Source organism: Ambystoma mexicanum, chromosome 7p (genome assembly GCF_040938575.1).
Source record: "Ambystoma mexicanum isolate Mex_15411 chromosome 7p, UKY_AmexF1_1, whole genome shotgun sequence".
Lineage (NCBI taxonomy): Eukaryota > Metazoa > Chordata > Amphibia > Caudata > Ambystomatidae > Ambystoma > Ambystoma mexicanum.
In genome coordinates this window covers 601,381,324-601,400,153 of record NC_090939.1, presented here as the reverse complement: position 1 = coordinate 601,400,153, position 18,830 = coordinate 601,381,324, and the positions used below count along the sequence as shown (strand labels likewise).

Sequence of the window (18,830 nt, the reverse complement as noted above, 5' to 3'; positions counted from 1 at the left end):
GCCACCTCCTGCGCCTCTTATAGGGACCCATTTCCTGGCTGTGTATGGCCTCCAGTCTGCCTTCTGCTTCCTGTAAATCTCGTAAAATAACATCTTGTATCCCTTTCGACTTCGCTATAGCTGCTCCTCTCACCACAACTTTAAAGGCCTCCCACAGTATTCTTGCAGATTCGACACTAGCAGTATTATGCACAAAATATTCCTTAACTTCTTCCCACAGATGCTCCCGAAACCCTGTGTCCCCAAGTGCTTTCACCCCAAGTCTCCACGTCGGAATCCTGGCTCGGGGAGAGGTGGAGGGGGGGGCTGGCGTTGCAAGGCCTGCCACGTGATGAACACTGGAGCATGGTCCCAGAGTACCCTCGTTTTGTATTCCGCCCCTACCACCTCCCCTATCGTTTCTTCTCCAACAAAAACATAATTCAACCTATTATGGAGGTTATTGGGAGCGGTGTAGTGAGAGTATACTGTGTCCTGCGGGTACCTTGTTCTCCATGCATCCGCCAACTTAAATGCCTTTAACAGCATCTTCAAAGCTTTGGCCGAGGGGGCTGGGTGAGCGAATTTGCCATCCGATCTATCCAATGCTGGGTCGAGCGTGCAGTTAAAATCTCCACCCCTTATCAGCACGCAATCCCTGTGCGGGACTATCTTGGGATATAAGGATCTAAAGTAGGCCGCTGTGTCCTGATTTGGGGCGTATGTGTTTATCACGCATATTTCCTTATTTTCCACCATCCCTCGTAATACTATCATCCTGCCATCTACATCCGGATAGGTCTGGAGGACCTTGAATGGGACTGTTGGTGCAACCCATATTAGGACCCCTCTGGCATATGCCGAGTATGTTGACCCCAGGGTCACCCCTTCCCATTTCCTTGCCCGGGTATCTTGTCTATACTTAGTAAAATGTGTCTCCTGCAGGAGAGCTATGTCTATGTTCTGCCATTTGAAGTATGCCATTACCCGGTTCCTCTTAATGTAACTATTCAAGCATCTAACATTCCAGGTTGCTATCTTAAGTTCACCCATTTCCTCTAGCAGTTGCCACTCTCCTGCCTACCTCGTCTTTTCCCTCATGCAGTCTCCATGCATACTTGTAGGACAATTCCCACCTAACTTACCCAACTCCCTTCCCACCCACTACCCCAACTATTCCCAACGTTTGCCCAGCTCCTGTCTCGGAGCTCAGGCATCCCTGCATCTCACTCCTAACCCTGCACTAATGCTGGTGTTCGGAGCGCAGCAGGAGGATACCGAACTAGTAGTATCCTGACTATCTAAACTAACCGGTGTATGGTGCGATTCCTTGACGCCACTCTTGTCGGTGTGGCACCAGTGGTTCCTGCATTTAGCTATTTGTAATGTCCATTGCTGTGACCTATAGACTGCATGATGATATCGGATCATTCTGTACTGGCCATCATGCAGTTAGATATTTGTCATTAAACCGCAGGTTCACTTATCGCTCCCGCATCCCTACTCATCGTCCTTATCCGTTGGTATATTCAGTGTCTCCATCCACTTGCCCGCATCTTCTGGAGTCTCGAAGAAGATAGCTCGGTCTTTGTATAGGACCTTCAGTCTCGCCGAATACAGCAACATGTATTTGAGATTGGCTGTTCTTAATCTCCTTTTGACTGCCACGCAAGTCATCCTTTGTTTTTGCACCTGGAAGGTGTAATCCGGGTATGCGCTTATGCTCGACTGGTTGTGCCTCCTTTGCGAAAGTGTTCCAGGATCCTCTCCCTGTCTTTATAATTTAGGATCTTGGCTATTATCGGTCGAGGTGGGGCTCACAGAGGCGGTTTTCTTGTTAGGGCCCTGTGCGCCCTCTCGACTGTGAATCCCTGGGTAAGTGTCTCAGCTCCTATTTTCTGCAGCAGCATGGTTTCAATAAAGTCTGTTGGGTTTGGGCCTTCCTCCCACTCTGGCAACCCGACAATTCCTACATTGTTCCTTCGTTTCGCGTCCTTCCGCTTCCTCTGTTCTGCTCTCGAGGTTCTGTACTTGCTGCTTCAGTATGGCGACTTCTTGGTAGCTCTTGTGGCAACTACTTTTGTTCGCCTGCACCTCCTTTTCCAACACTCCTGTACGTGCTGACAGTGCCCTAACATCCTGTCGCAAGAGGTTCACATCGATCCTGACTGTGTCTATCTTAAATTCCAGGGCCGCTTCAAGCATCTGTCGACCTCTCTGACCAGGTGCTTCCTCAACTTGTCCCGTGCTGGTGTCTTTGCACTGTCTGTTGTTTGTGCAGGTTTAGCAAATATGTTGATAGAGGATTGCTTCCTCTTGTTTTTATTAGACTTGGATGCCATTGCTATGTTCCTCTTCCTAGTGGCTCCCACTTCAATCCACCTTGCACTAGTGCTGTGCCTCATCTGCCGTATTATGCTGGTTGGTCAGCCCTTTCTCTGGTGTACCCACACAGCGCTCAATGTCGTGCTTAGTCCTCGGAGGCCCCTTCCTGTACTCAGCCAGCCCTAAGCATAGCTCTATTATATTGTTTGTGGTTACTTTAGCCACCTCTCGAGTCAGGTGCACTCTCAATGATCATGCAAGCTTCCGCAGTCGGACTGTCTTAGGATCCACCTTATGTGCAGTGCTTTTACTCCTCATGGTCCTCTCCCTCTTCCAGCAGCCTCCTTCAGTGCTATGCACCTTTTGTGCCACTTATGCGTGCCCGCCTCCTCTGAGCCCCCTACGTGAGGCCCTTTCCCCAGCCAGTCAATCCTCCATTGACCTGCCCTCCACTTTATCCAAGTGCCGTTATGTTTTCCGGCTCTGGGGACTCTGTGGATTTCTGCCCTCTTCTTACACTGCTTGCCCCCTGGGGCGCTGTGCTGCTGCACCACAATATGCTATGCGCTGGCTGTCGTGAGATCCCCCATAGCCCTAAAGCCGGTCTAAGTGTACAGTATTTAAATAATGCCGGCCCGCTGCTCCCGATGTCGTCTGCACCTCCTTTCCTGCGGTCGTCACGTTGCCCCACTCGTTGTCCTGACTTTCCTTGTGTCAGTTTGTGTCCCACCTGCACCCAGCATTATGACCTCTACGTAGTCAGCCTTTTCATGTTCCATGAGCCCAGATGACTCGGCCCACATGTGGTTACAGGCTCACCCGCAGCCTTCACACTGCTTCACAACGCGTCTGCTGCGTGATAAACCCTCCACAGTTTGGGTGACTGCCACGTGTGCAAAATTATGTCCCTTCCTGTTGCTGCAGTCGTATTAGGGTTGGTATTTCCTCACCACGTGACCTCTTCTTCCCCCCCCCCCCATTGTAGTCCCCGCGGGGTGGTGCTTCTGTACAAGCAATGCCGACCAGTCTGGCACAGAAGTATATCAGCTCCTCCTGTTTGTTGTGTGTTAGCCCACTTCTCCCTTCATGGACGAGGATATCCCGGCCCACTTATGTGCTTTGGTCCCATGTGCTGCTGTTGCTTTGCCTTCCACCCTGTATGTTCGCCATAGTATCTGCCCCATTGTTCGGGTGCCTTCTCTGTGTCTGATCGGGTGTTTCCAGGCTTACTGATGTAGGGATTCACTCGCACTCCTGCCTTCTTTGTTGCGTGGCCACCCACCTGCGGCTGCGGTCATCAATAGATTTGTTCGATGCCGCTATCTGCGCTGCACTATTACCACGTCAGCGGCCAGTGTAGAAATCTGCTGCTTATGTTGTTTGTGCAGTTATGCTGTTCACGGGAGCCTTGTACACATACCGCCAGCTCATGTTCCTTCTTCCTGCAACTAAGTGTCCAGCGCGAAGGAGCCTCACTATGTGCCTGCCCCACTCTCGTAGCAGAGCGCGGTCCCTTCCTCAGCGCTTTCTTTGTTTGCCAAGCACCAGTTCCTCATGCTGCAACAGTGTGACCAATGTCCACTGGACTTGCCGGAGCGCTGGCAGCAACAAAACATGAATTTCACTCTGCCACTGTTACTTCTCCATTGTTCTCGTGGGATGCCTCATCAATATTATCGGGTACTACGGTTCAAATGAATACCACTGTGGAAGTCCTCCGCGCAACGATCCACTGCTATTGCTGGATCTGCAGATGTTGCCGGGTTATCTTCGCACCTCTTCTCAATACCGGCACAGAGGTTTCCCTCACGGAGCCTCTTGCACTTGTGAGTTTTTCCAGCCTATGTCTGATCCGACCTCTGTTATGTACAAGCTCCCCGTCTCGTGTGCTGGTGCTGCCCCGGGCTGTCCTTTGTCACTGTGTGGTCGCCATCTTGTTTACTCAAGGATCTGACGCTGTAACTTTCCCCCAGCACGCATCTCCCAGTCCGTGCACCGTTTCAGGTCCAAATAGTGAACATTCCGCTCCTCGCTACTTCCTGCACTTGTATATGCAATTCTGTACAATGCCACTTTCTGTGGTCTCAGCTGTTTTCCAGGATCATTGAGGATCCGCAGAAGCCCTCGGAATCGCATCCACTCACGTAGCCCTGTAGCAACGCCCCTCAGTCAGTCAAGGATGCACTCTGGATACTGATAGGAGGATAGTCAGTAAAACAATCAATCAGTCTTAACTGTTCAAGGTCATTTGGTTTCAGCATCAAGGGAGCAAGGGGTCGTAAATGTCAATAGGGGCCTTTGGAGAACGACCCGAGGGACAGAACCACAATGTACCTGGTGGTTGAGATGATCTTGATGCTCGACAGCGTGGAGTCTGTTCCAGGACGCCAGGCAGCTCCTGCGACAGAGTTCAAGACTGCAGACAGCAGACAGCTGCGGGTATCAGGTGGCAGGCAGTTCGGCAAGTGAGGCTGGATGGATGTCTGCAGGCTGGCCTACACAGAGGCTCTGGGTCAAAAATCGTTGTCTCTGTGCTGGTTGGTGGATCTGGAATGCTGGTCAAGGCGTCTCGGACGGCTTTAGTGACTGCAGCGTGACAACAGCCAGTGGGGCAGCCGGTAACGGTTTGAGGGCCCAACTGCTTCACAAATGTCCTTTAAAGATGGACACTGGTTGATGCTTCTTGTGGCACTCCTCCTAGCTTCTTCGCTGGGTACGCGTCTTCCTTTAAGGTGGACGGGCCAAAGGTCAGGAAGCTTGCTGGCAGAACCTACCAGGGCACACTGTGTGCTGGCTGGGTACCGGTTCTGGAGCTGCTGGACAGGTCTACTGAGGTTGATATCTCCCTTTGTTCCCTGGGAGATGTTTAGGGGAGGGGTCTTGCTTCCTTCCTGGAAATCTTGCCCTTCCCTCACTGGCGGAAGCTGTAGGGCTGACTGTACCTTCAGCCAGGTTCCAAATGAGTCTGTCTTCTTACTCCTTTTGAAGTCGTCAGATGATCTGCCAAAAGAGGGCTCAACCCTCTTTTAAAGCCAAATGGGCCCAGTGATTAGTGCAGGCTAAACCTACCATAATGAACCAAACCTTTGTCCCCACCAACAATCTTCAGTTATGCGTGACATCATAACCAGAGTGCATAGCAACAGGAAAGGGGTGACAACACGTACTACTGAGTCCCATCCATCTTCTTGTCTATTGTGGATCAAAGGGTCTCTCTGGTTAATTGAGCTCTGTGCGACTCCTGATCAAAGCGCAGGTCTCCCTTGAAGTTTGTGACGAGAACAGACTTTTGGTCGCCATCAAATCCCATACTTCTTCCCTCTGAAAGGGGGTGCCCTTGCAGGGGTTGCCTACTGTAAACAGTTGTCTCAGACTTGACATTCACTGCCCACCATGCAGAGGGGTGGGAGCTAGCTTCAAGCTGACACATTGCATATCAAAGAGGTGTTGGGGTTTCCAATCCCCTTTTGTCAGTTCTGCGATCAGGCCTCCCGCAGGCCTGTTTCAATTAACTCTCACCAGTATGCGCTGCCACCAGCAGAACCTTTGACAATAGACAGGGCTAATCCATGTAGCCTTTGATATTTAATTAGGCTGGTCATGGCAGAAGAAATGGGTTGCCTTCCCCCTTCCTGAGATGCTTTGATGTACCAATGGTTGTCACCTTCCAGCTGAACATGACAGCGGGAATCTGCCTGTAGGCTGTGTCCACCCAGAGTACACCTCACTACACATTTTCCGAGGTTGATCTCACATCATCTGGATGAAGCAGACCTTGACAGAAAAACAGAAAACAAAACTACTAGACAAATGGATCACCAGAACAATAGACAAGATCTCCAAGGAACAACTATTCACCCCATCGTGCAAAAGAAAAACGGTTTACCTCGCTACTTAGCAGCATGAAAAGAAAAAACAGGAATCTTGAACTAGACTGAAGGGGAAAAAATAAATGATCTGGTGAAGAAATTAAAATTCCAACAACAAATCCACTCATACAAAAAGGGAATTCATAAGGCCAAAAGGAAATACTACGACAACAGAATTACCAAAGTCACCAGCACCCAAAAGGAACTGTTTCAAATCATAAATGAAATGAGAAACCCCCCTGGCTGTAACAACACACCAACACCTTCACTGAAATTATGCAATGCCCTTGCAGACCACTTAAAACAAAATCAGCAACATCCAACAGATCATACAAAGCAAACCAAGCAACAACAACATTCAACCTACCCAGCCACCCGAGGATCGCCAGAACAAACTCTGAAGTCTCCCGCAAATATCAGCAGAGACTTTCATCAAGCTGGTAAGCAACAGCAACAAAGCTGGATCCACCATGGATCCCTGCCCCCCAGATATACACAAATCAATGCTCAAACAAGGAACACCTATGGAATACTACAGAAACCTTTTCAACCAATCACTTCCAACAGGGAAAGTACCAAGATCATTCAAATCGGCATACATCAAGCCGGTCGTCAAGGACACAGCGGGAAACGTGGAGGACCTCTCCAACTATAGGCCCATCTCAAACATCCCGTACCAAGCGAAACATACGTCTATAGAATAACACAAGAATTCATAGAAGTACACCTACTGCTGGATCAAGCACAAGTAGGCTTCAGACCAATGAGAGGAACGGAAGCGGCACTGCTCTCAATCTGGGACGATCTAAAGGCTAATGCAGACTCAGACAAAGGCACAGCTCTAATACTTCTGGATCTCTCTGCAGCATTTGAAGCCCTACTTTAGATTAAATCCTTCCTAACAAACAGAACAGAGACTATCTGTGTGTCGTCGGACTAGTTGTAGCATGTGAGGCTGTGTTCAACTCCAAGAGAATCCACCTGTGGAGTACTACAAGGATACTCCCTATCCCCATTGCTCTTCAAAATATACGTGGCTCCACTAATCAAGCTCATTAAAAAACACAGCCTCACATGCTACAACTAGTCCGACGACACACAGATAGTCTACAAAATACGAGATACACAGGAAGGAAAGACAACGCTGGAAGACTGCCTACAAGAACTCTACAGCTGGATAAACACTAACAACCTCAAACTCAACCCAGGCAAAACAGAAATAATGATAATATCCAAGAGTGGGGAAAACAATCACTAAATCCCATGGCCAACGGAACTAGGAACAGCACCGACTCCATCAACAATAGTAAAAAACCTGGGAGTCTTGATGGACAATGAGCTAACTTTCAAACCACAAGTAAACACCATAATCAAGAAATGTTTCTTCCTCCTACAGGTGGTAAAAAGGATCCTACCATTCCTATCTTTCACCCCAAAACACTCCCCATCACCACGCTCGTCATGTCCAGAATAGACTACGCCAACAGTCTATACATAGGAATGCCGGCACGACTATTAAAGAAACTTAAGCGCATCCAAACACGGTGGCCAGACTCCTGCTCAAACTACCACGAAGAGAAAACATTAACCCAGCACTGACATTGCTACACTGGCTACCAATAAAACAGTGAATAAAGTTCAAAACAACTAATAAAGTTCAAAACAATGTGCATTATGCACTGAACAATCCATGGCCAGGGAGCAGAGTTCCTAACGGAGAAAATAACCATCTGCTATCCGACAAGACAACTTAGATCAAGCAAGGACATTAGCTTAGAACCAAAACCATACAATAAAAGAACATTCAGAGGATCATTCTCTCACCTAGCAGCAATAACATGGAATGAACTAACAAAACATATATGCAATGCAAAGGGTCATTTGTAATTCAGGAAACTACTCAAAACCTCGCTCTTTGCCCCAGAACCAGAAGCAAACGACTAGGAAATATGCACCCAACGGAAAGAATCTTAAGGTTTAGCCCATGACCCTGATTTAATCTCCCCTAATCTGAGGGTGGGGGGCCGGGGGAACACCGCAACAACCCATGTCCAGATACACCTTGCCCACAGAGGAAACTCAAGTAGGTAATAACTCCCCAAGGAACGGCCAGGGAGTGACCAGAACCCCCTAACCCAAACATCGCCAACCCAGGGCAGGGAACACGCCCGCATCAGCCAGGTAGACATACCACTAGAGTAACAGAGGAAAACTGCCATTCCTAAACATGCCTGCCAACTAGGCAGACAAACTACAATACCAAGCACAGAAGGCATTCACAGATGCTGGGCACAGAAACGCAAAGACAAAGAGGTAAGGAAAACCTGCTAAACCAACTCTAAAACAACCTTCCGCATACACTTCCCATACAGAAACTCACACAACCACATCACTGCACACAATCCGCATGCACTTCACCAAACTGCAACAAAAGACTAACACATACCCCAGACCAACTGCACATGGGAAGTTGCACCAACCCGGAACCGCATCTAAGCTCAGCGAACGGTGCAAACCGAACTGAAGCCGCCAACAGGACATCACATCTCTCACTTTCCTATTCCTACTGCACCCTACTAGCCCCACCATTACCCCCCCTCTTTTCACACCCTCCATTACAGAACCGCCAGAGCGCCTGGGTAACACTCCAGTGGCGACGGTGCACGATACAAATACCTTTAACGTTAACATCAATTTCTTTAAAAAATATCAAAAAAGCCCAGGCGAGTGCACACCCGCCGTGCAGATGGTCGTATCCCTCACAGTGTATTATTGTGCTATTCATAGATCCAGTGGTGCGACCCACTACAGGTGCATTTGAGTCCAATGTGGCCCAGTGTCGGACTGAGTTTGACACACCTGAATTAATGTCACAGTTGCACTACAATCTTTTTGCTATTTTTCTATGCCAGAAAAAAGGGGACAATGTTTCCATTAAAACTTAAATGGTTGGTGTATTTTTATACAACTTTGCTTTCAATAATGATTAATAACTAGTTTGTACATCAGCAACCGAAAAGAAAAACAAGGAATTAGACACAAGAAAACATTTATGACGTCAACACACAAAAAAGAAGTAGGTGATTGTAACAGATTTCATCTGATATGGGGACTCTGCCAATTTTTTATAACTCCAGTTATGTATTCTGCTGTGAAAGTTAGATCTGCTGAACAGTCTGACTTTCAGACAGCGCTCTGTATTTAAAAATAATGCTGAAAAACATAAATGCACACGTGTCTCTCTGCTGGAACGGTCTACTAAAAAAGAAAAAACTGCACCTGCCACATCGTTTGGCAACATGCCAAGTTTTTATAACATGTGCTTTGCAGCAAACAACCTGGTGGAACCAAGTTTCAACAGAGAGGGGTTTCCCTTTACCCTTGGGCATCCCTGAACTAAATTATATGGTTGTGTGGGCCCAGAGTCTGGTGATAGATTAATATGTAAAAGAAAATAGCCCTATCTGGTTTAGCATGGGGACTCTGGGCCTACACAATCATTAAGGCCAAAAACATTTGGTGTCATTTCAGCATGTTTGACAGTAACTCATTCCTGGCAGGGCCTCATGTGTATTTAGTTGTCTGAGCTGAGTTTCACCCAAAGCAACCATTTGAGTTTAGCCCAGGACACCCTCTTTTAGATCCCCAAAGAGCCTTGTCACATTCTCCAGGGAACAGGAAATCTTCTAGGCGGGTTAGTGCTTCAGGGGAGGCCCTGGCAGTACAATGGACAGCTCCCACATGGTTGACGATTACGGGAGCGTTTCATGCAAGCAGGCAGAGGAAAGGACGGAGTTAAAGTAGCCCAAGAGAGGACTTTCCAGAGGGACAATGGTTCCTCTGTTTTGGCATTTCCTGGTGCTTCCACACTTTCTGTGCCCCTCCCCACTTCTTGCAGACAGAGAACTCTGGGTGTGACATCCGAAGGCAAATGACTCTTGTTACAACAGCATGAATTGGCCATTTACAGAAGGCTTTCAATAATCCGATCTGCTGTGGGATTTTGCCTATAAAAGGCTTATTTATATACATGGAAGAACAATGCTCTTCGAATTGCCAAAAGAATGTAGCAAAGAAATCATATTTGATGGGAACCAGTGAGCTTCTTACAATTGGCTAAATTCGAGTGACATTCTGACCAGGTTGTGCTAGGGAATAAATTGAAAAGTGACAGGTGACAGTACATGGGTGGACTTCAATCAACTTCAATCAACATTGGACATTTTTAAGTGCGGGCAGGTGGTACGGCCATCTAGGTTAGGGATATGACCATAATGGAGGAAGCGTTAGAGTGGAGGCAGAAAAAGTGAGGGACAGAAGCAAATTAGAGGCGAGGTGAAAATATTAGCGTGGAGGAAGATGAGAGGTAGATTAAGAGAATAACTCGGAGGTGAGGAAGTAGGCTTTCAAATTTGGCTTTGGACAAATTCAGTGTGGGCTGTTTCTCAGATGTCATGGGGAAGAGAGTTCCATGCAAGTGGAGCAAAAGAGAGAAAGAGCACAAGCAAGAGGAAGCACGGGGAGGGCGAGGTGCAACAAAGTTGTAGGCTAGGAGGCAAAACAGAGATTACGAGAAGGATTGTAGAGTTGGATAGAGGAGGATGGACAGGCTGGTGCTTTTCCATGGATACATTTGCGAACCAAGAGAAGAAATTTAAATGTGACCTTGTTTTACATCATCGGCCATCCAGCCTGGTGATGGTAAGAGGAAGCAGATATTAAGTGAGTGGGCTCAAAGAAAGTGCTGATAGCGAAGTTAATTATCTTGTTCAGAAGACTGAAAACATAGCTGTGGAGACCAAAGAGCATGCTGGCACAGTAGTCCAGTTTAGAGAAGACAAGAGTGGTTAAGAGATGCTTGGCGGTGTTGAAAGGTGCTTGATTTTCCTAATGTTCAGGACATGAGGCAAGCTGATGAAAGTAGACGGTGTGAGAAGAGTCATAGATGAAGCTGAGGTTTCTGGCTGAAGAGTAGTAAGGTAACTGTCAGGTGGGGGCTGGATAGGCAGGGGAGGAGATGAACGAGTATTTGGCAGGGAAGAAGAGCACCTCTGTTTTGGAAGAGTTTAACATTAAGGAGTGTGAAGCGGAAGGTGGGGAAACCCTTATCCTAAATGATTCATCTCTGGGCTGCTGAGGATTCACCTACAACCTGGTCAGGAGTGCAGTCCACGCCAAGTCCCCTGTCATTGAGGTGAAGACCCAGGTTTCTAAGAAAGAAGCAAGCTCTCTACCCCAACCATCCCAGAGGAACATTTTGGGTGAGTGTTATGGACCATGGCCCATCTTCTGCCGAAATATGGAAGCAAAATCCTGCTCACTGGAGGTGAAGGACACCCTACAGGCGCAATCTTACAATCTTCCTAGTGTGGAAGTGCAGATCAAAAGACTATCAGCGGGTTCTCCCAGCAGCTGAGAAGCCAAAAAACAGCCCAAGGCCCGGTCTACTGCCGCAAGACACTTTTTTTTTCCAAAATAACGATACCGTGCTCAACTCACTTTAAGCAGCCACAGGACCTGCGGTGCTGCCTTTGGCACTCCAAGCATGTTGCTCTGCTTTTACCCGCTTTGAACCATCTCGACCCAATGAAGCTTATAGGCTCAACCTAAACTGTCTCAACCGCCAACTCGATTCAAAGGGAACAACTGTCACGACCCATCTACAACTCAAACCACTGGAAGCCATGGTCCAGACCAGTCTCGACCCATGGGAATGCATCATTTTAACCACCCACTCGACTCCTAGGGAAGACTTGGCTCATCTCGATATTGCCGAGCATGCAGAAAAGCGGCTAGAAAACTGGCTCAATGCTTCCCCTCCTCCCCCCAAGAAGGGATTAAAGGTATTTGAAGTTATTATGTCCCTCGGGCATCCTATAGTGACATTTAAGGTCCCACCTTCTACCTTTTAAAGTTGTTGCTTTTAAATTTGACATTGCTGCTGAATTTCTTGCCTGTTTGCTCATGTCTCCAAGACCCAGAGTGCCTCCTTTTATTACTAAGTCTGTATTTGTATTGCTTCTGTGCCAGCTTACATCCCTACTAGAGAGCACAGCCTGCACTACTGTAAATGGCAAAGGCTGGACAGTATTCAGGTTGTGTCTCTTTAATGTTAAAGGACATTTGTACCGCGCACTGTCACCACTGGAGTGGTCCCCTGGCGCTCTGGCGGCTCTGAAAGAGGGATGGGGTGGGGGTCGAGTTAGTGGGAATAGGTTGGAAAAGTGCAAGAGAGCAGTGATTTGCTGTTGGCAGCCTCAGCCCGGTGGGTCAGTTGGCTGGGCTTGGGGTGTTTTACGATCGGTAGTCGTGTGCTGTTGTGCAAGCCTATGTGCGGTTTGTTTTGTTGTTGCGGTGTAGTGAAGTTTGTGCGGATTGCTGCGTTTTAGGCTTGTGGTTGTGTTTGGTTAGAGTTTGAGCTGTGTATGCAGATGGGTGAAATTGTTAGTGGATTGGTTAGTTGTCCTTTCTGTCCTTGCAGTTATTTCTAGGTGTGATGCTTGCTATCATTTATTATTCCATCTGAGTGTGTGGTGCTTGTTAATTCGAAATTCTGTCTATATGTGAGGAGACTAGTGATCATGATTCCATCCGGGTGTTGCCCAAGTGTGGTACGTGCTAACATTCACATTTCTATCTAGATGCGGCGCAGGCTAAGTTGAGAATTCCAGCTAAGTGTGTTACTTGCACCAATAGGGGTGAGGAGGTGGGCAGGGAGGCGGGAGGAGGGAGGGAAGGGGAGCCGCAGGAGAGGGACGCTTCGGGGCATGGCGTGGGCTTGCCGGGGCCACTGCTGGCCAAAATGGAGGCAGCCCATGCCCAGACTCACCTGGAGTGCCGCGCTCACCTGCAACCCTAATGAATGGATCACTGCTGGTTTACAAACAGTGCCGGGCTGAGTAGGCGCTTTAGTCACTCCACAGTACTGAGAACGATCCCTTTGGTCTTGCTACTAACCGAATTACCACCTTTTCTACCAATCCACCAAATTACAAGGTCAAAAGGAAATAGGGGGAAATACCTCTAACACGTGGCTGGAGGTATACCTTCCCAGCACAATAGAGGAATTGTCACAGAAAACCCTAACGATGGTAACTACAGCTAGGAATCAGGAGGAGTTACATGCAGTTATTAGTCAATAAATCTACTACCACAGGAGTTAGCAAATAACAGTAAACTGACTGGGCAGAATTACCTCAGGCAATTAGGCCTACCTCCTAATAAGGCTCAAATGGATACTTTCAATTCAGTCTGAAGTGGATGGTCAGCAGACGTTGCGAGACGGTGGACTGGACGCCCATTTCATATATGCCAACATTATCCATTCCATTCAGGTGGCGATAATCCAGTCATGGGTTTAAGGTTGCATTCTGGGAATTGTGGTCCAGGGTTTAAAATGAGGCATCCAGTACTACGGTCAGGCCCTTAATGCAATTGTTAAGACCAGGACTGCATTAGTCTCACGAAGGGAATGGAAAATATTGCCATGCATGGCCATTTCCCAGCACCACCGCAAAGCAAGACCTCACTCTTCACACAGTCATCATGGGCAATATTTGCTACGACTTCCACACTAAAATAACCCCAGGCCCATCCATTCCCCAAAATGGGTCCCTCAAACTCCTTGATTTACGTAATACTTATTCCAGCCCTTTCCTTGCCACGCCAAACAGGTCGCTTTGTCTTGCGTTCTGTCTTTGCTACCTTGTGATTACATCAGATGTGCAGATATTTACAGTATTCCTCTCATACGTCCATGCAATAACTTTTGCCAGGACTAAAAGTGGGTATGTCGATCCTCTTGTTCCTAGAAGGGTGGATAGGCACCTTGCTATTGTCACCCGGTCTACATGTCTCTCAAACAAGTAGTGGATGTACTCTTAGCCATGCGGAAGTGCCGTGCTGCAGGTTTCTGTGTTAAAGGTCTGAGGGGGGCGGGTGCTCTGCCTACCTCGCAGGCGGGCCCTCAGCATCCCTCGCTTCTGTACTACGAAGGTGGCCCCATTAACCAGACTTGAGGCCACGGCCAGGCTCACCCCCAGGGTAGACAAGGGTGGTTCCCCAATCTCCTCCATGATAATTGCACAGCCGGTCCGATCGCCAGCGTCAGAGTCAGAGAAAGTAGCCGGGTAAAACGGTGACACAGAGCCTGACCCCTAGTGCCCGCCCTAAAGAGGCCGGGCGCCAGCATCAGCACAAGCTGCTCTGCCACACTCCTCCCACTGAGCGCTGATTGGCCGCCATTATGCTCCTTTCTGAAACCTCCTCCTCCTATATACAGTAAGTGAGGGTAGGACTGGCAATCGTGTGCTGTTGGGAAACTCCCTGTTGGTGCCCACCTTGCGTTTTCCATTTCACTTTTATGATATGTGAAAGACAGACTTGTTAGTTTACAAACTCATGAGGGCTCGACCATGGGCGCCGACCTTTGGATTGGGGGGTTGGGGGTTACGGTAACTGCTTTTGGCATTAAATCGGCGTGTTTAGCCCTGATTTGCCACCAAAGACGTTTTAGGTTTATAGTCTGTTAAACTGTGATTGAAAAACGGGTTCTATATTCTGAATCACCTCTATGAACGTCATTTTGGCAGATACGGTAGTAAGTAAAAATGATTTGCTCAAGTTCACACACTTTAGGTAAGTAGAGAATCCGGGATTTCAGTCCCGTGTAGACCCTTAAATAACCACGTAACTTTTCAGCTCTGGTTGATAAAAAATATATTAAAAATTAGTCCGACAATTATTTATATATTTATCCATCTATAAAGTGCACTAAACCCAAGGGCATCGAGGTGCTGTTATAAAAAAAACAAGTTACTCGCAGGAAGAGTTCTAGGGTCAAAAGGGGGTGTTCATGGGCCGGTAAGCTTCAGAGTCCAAGCTCAAACATGTAGTAAATCCTTGATGTAATGCATTAAGCAAAAGGAGTGTGATTGCAGCCTTATATTCTTCCAGATGACAGTATCCAAGTAACTGAATGCAAAGTAATGCAAGACGAATCAGTCTCCTCTTGGTTATGCGACTTAATTTGGAATCTTAAAGAAACACAGCCCCAGCTTGTAATTATGCGTTATGTGAAGAAAATGTGAAGTTCCCCCAAAAACATTTTTTGTCCATGACATCATGGAAATGAATGAGTTCAAAAAGGAGCAAGGGGTAATTGCGTGACTCAAATTAAGTGTATTGAACAAGAGCTGATTTCGCCACCTATAATCGACAGTATGGTGGCATTCAGAGGCAAAAGCCCCCCACCCTCCTTCACACCCATCTCTTATCGCTCAACATGAATGCTACTTTAGAGGACTGGAAGCCGTCCCAAACTGCAAAAAGCTGCCCTTTCAAATGCGCACACTTGTTAGGGGATTGGCACGACTCACATGCCAGGTTTGGGGGATGTGCTGTAGGACGACAGCATCCTCCAATTCATGGTTTGGGAGGTGAATGGGGGTTGTGCGGCCCCAAGAAGAGGGAGGCCCTGGGCCACCGCATAGGCTGCCTATGCCTTCCGCTGGTCCTGCACAGTGGGCCACTTTACTCCCCACCCACCAACCTCCACACTCAAGGGAGCAGGCCATTTTGGAGCAGGCTGGGTGGGCATTTTTGGCTCAGATGCCACTTCTGCAAGAGCCAACAGGAGGGCCCTACAGGAACGTCTCTCACCACTCCTCCGCCGGGCCTCCCCAGTGCAGAATGGTTTACAGTCAGTGCTGACTCTGTCTTTCATCCCTGTGCGTGCAGTCGATGAAAGGGTAGTAACACCATCTGGCACCACCTAGCCTCTGAATGACTGGCAGCATGTGCACAATGGCTCTGGGCTGGGAACCTCCATCATGCACCGGCGGCCACTGGGTCACGCAGTGCTTTCATTGTCAGCAAGCCAGACAGCTCTGCATAACATAGCACCCTGTGGCAGCAAGGGCGGATTCCAAGCATGCACTATGTGAGACAGGGACTTCTGTACATGCAAATCCACTTTAGCTCATTGTGCCTTATTTTCATTAACTTTCAAGAGATCACATGGTAATATTTACACAAGTGAAATAAGAAACAGGTGTTCAAAAACAGATATAACTCCCTTCTAAAAGAAACAAAAGAAAGTGCCAAAATTGGCTTTATAGCGAATCAAAAAGAAGCATTGCCACGCAGCTTAACCATAGATTTCAGCTACATTATCTCAACCTGCTGAGCTACCTCCTCTCTTTTCTTCCTTAGACACGGTTTTCCGTATAAGAACAATGTGGCCACATCAGAGTGAAACATGCAGAAAAAAGTAATGGAAAGCTAGTGGTGGGGGAGGGTGGGTGCTATCAAAGCAGGAGGGGGACGCTCCTCACGAAAGAGCACATGCTCTTGTACAACATATTCAGCGGGGCAGGCTAATACAGTCTGGGGCAGTGGGCGCCTTACACTGGTAGACAACAGTAAGGCCAGGAACTCGTGACATTAGTGGGAGTAAAAAGGAAAGTTCAAGCCGCAAAGCATTTGTCCTCCAGGTGATCTGTTTGACGCTCCCAGAGCAGAGCACAGGTGAGGGAGGGGTGCCAGTCCATGTATACCCCAGGCCTAATCAGCACCCTGCCACGAAGGCACCACTTTAGGGGAGGGGCTAACGAGTCCACCAGCAGTGCAGGCATACAACATTCAGCTAAGGACGAACGCGATGGAAAGACAAAGAGGTTCGCAAGGCTGGACAACGCAGGATTGAAATACTTAGGTTTTGGGAAGCCAGCAAGGTGTGGAAAGGCAATGAGGTGTTGAATGTAGTGTGCTGCCTTGCTGGGAGGCTGAAGTCTGTGGTATCAGTGAAGGCAGCCTGAACAGTGTGCACTGAAAATAGCCGTTTTGCATTTAGTTATTTTTTAAACAACTTTAGCACCAAAATCACAAATTAAGTATAAAATAGCCGTTTGATGTACAGCGTTAAGGGAATGTTTATAATACAACACAAGGGCAGGGGCTGGGCCCATTTCAAATAAAAAGGTTGAAAGGCCCTGACGTCGGCCTTGGCCCTGAGGGTGTCCAGGTTGGATCCCCAGGATGCGCATATACAAGCACAGACTGGGGTTTCAAGTCCTAGCATTCATATGGGGGCTTCAAAGACGGGACGCCTGATTTAAGCACTGGCGAGAGCAAAACTGGGTGACTGGTTTAGAAAAAGGGCATAGCTGCATATTTAAAAACGTGTTTGTGTGTGTGTGTTTTCAAAACAGCGTGCACGCGGATTGGTGAAAAGTTACAGTTTGTGGCCGTTTTGGGGCCCTGAGAGTGACATGAGGCACAGTTGGGGTCAGTGGCAGCATATATTATTGAGAGAGACATTATTCGAAGTTGGTAAATCATTGATTGTGTATGGTTTTTGTGTGGATACCATAACACAAAAAGAAAATGAGGCAGACATGTTTTTTCATAGACACTAAGAGCATTAAAGGAGGGGCTGCACAGCCATACATTTCTGACACATGCTTTTCTACAGTCTGAAAGGGGGACGGGGCACACATATATGAGACAGACCGCATGGTTTTCTTTGGGCACTGCCAGAATGAACTGGAACCATGGTAGACATATATTCTTGGAGCAGGCCTCATTTTTTTTCTTTTGCACTAGCAGGGAGGTATTTGTCAGTATATGAGTGTGGCGCGTCCGCGAGAATAGCCCCCCGCACCTACCCCACCACTGCTCAGCCCAGATGATGCCACCATCCTGGTGAAAGGTATCAACGGCCAGGTACAAGGAACAAACAACACAACTAGGAGACAGAGTGAAAGACAGTACATAGACAGATTGGTGGAATGGCACAGAGCCCTAGTAAAGCCTCTCCCAGTAGTTTAAGCAGAAAGGGAGGGGGGGAGTGGTGCAGGAGTCTCACATGACCATAGGCCTGCAAACAAGAGTTGGTCATCCTGGGGCTGCTGGGCCTGCTGCAAAGGCACGCAGACAAAACTAGAGAAAGAAACAGGAAGTGGTAGGTCAGAAGGAGGAAACAGACCAGTATGTGTCATTTTAATAACGTTAAACGGCGGAGTGTGGAGGCAGACTGTGGAACCGCCTGGAAAGGGAGTCTGTCTGCCGTGTCTATTGTCAGGAGGAGTAGCCCAGAGAACAGGCGGAGTGTGGAGTCTGGAGTGGAGTCTGTCTGCCGTGTCTATTGCCAGGAGGAGTAGCCCAGAGAACAGTACATTAACCACTACTTGCCACGGAGAAGGCCGTCCGCGGGATCAGCGGATCTGCAGCTGTGGCCCAGTCCGTGTAGGTAAGAAACTTTCACTGTGTGCCCCAACACGACATGACAACGGGAGTAATTCCTCCTCTCTCCTTCCCAATACATTACAAGTACACAAGAAGCCCTTTAATTGCCGGCTCAAACTTTCCAAAATAGAAACTCAAATTTGACATTGTGAGAGCCTAGCGTGGGGGGACTGCGGGACTCGTCCTTTGACCCCCACGCAGTAAGCCGAGCCGTCTTTTGGCCCCCCCCTCTTACCCTCATAGCACAATCAGTTACATGTGCTCTCCCAGCTGCTTGGCGCCGGAGGAAAGGTGGAGGGTGGGCGGCCTTCCCGCAACGCGTTTGCTGCTATCCAAGAGCCGCGGAGCCGCTCACAGAGAGTAAGTCTAAAGCAGAGAGGCACGGAGCACGTCCTAGCTCCGCCTCCATTT

At 48.2% G+C, this 18,830-nt stretch overlaps 1 protein-coding gene across 2 annotated transcripts in view; it reads right to left on the bottom strand.

Annotated features, from left to right (window-relative positions):
* Nucleotides 1-14,333, bottom strand: part of NIPA1 (NIPA magnesium transporter 1) — a 359,202-nt gene extending 344,869 nt beyond the window's left edge. The window contains exon 1 of one of the 2 annotated variants that reach the window (XM_069636609.1): nucleotides 14,125-14,333. In XM_069636609.1, the coding sequence (XP_069492710.1) occupies nucleotides 14,125-14,248 (124 nt within the window). In that variant the 5' untranslated portion in view covers nucleotides 14,249-14,333. The remainder of the gene's footprint in view (nucleotides 1-14,124) is intronic. The other variant, XM_069636608.1, reaches the window with a different exon arrangement.
* Between the last annotated feature and the right edge of the window lie 4,497 nt (nucleotides 14,334-18,830).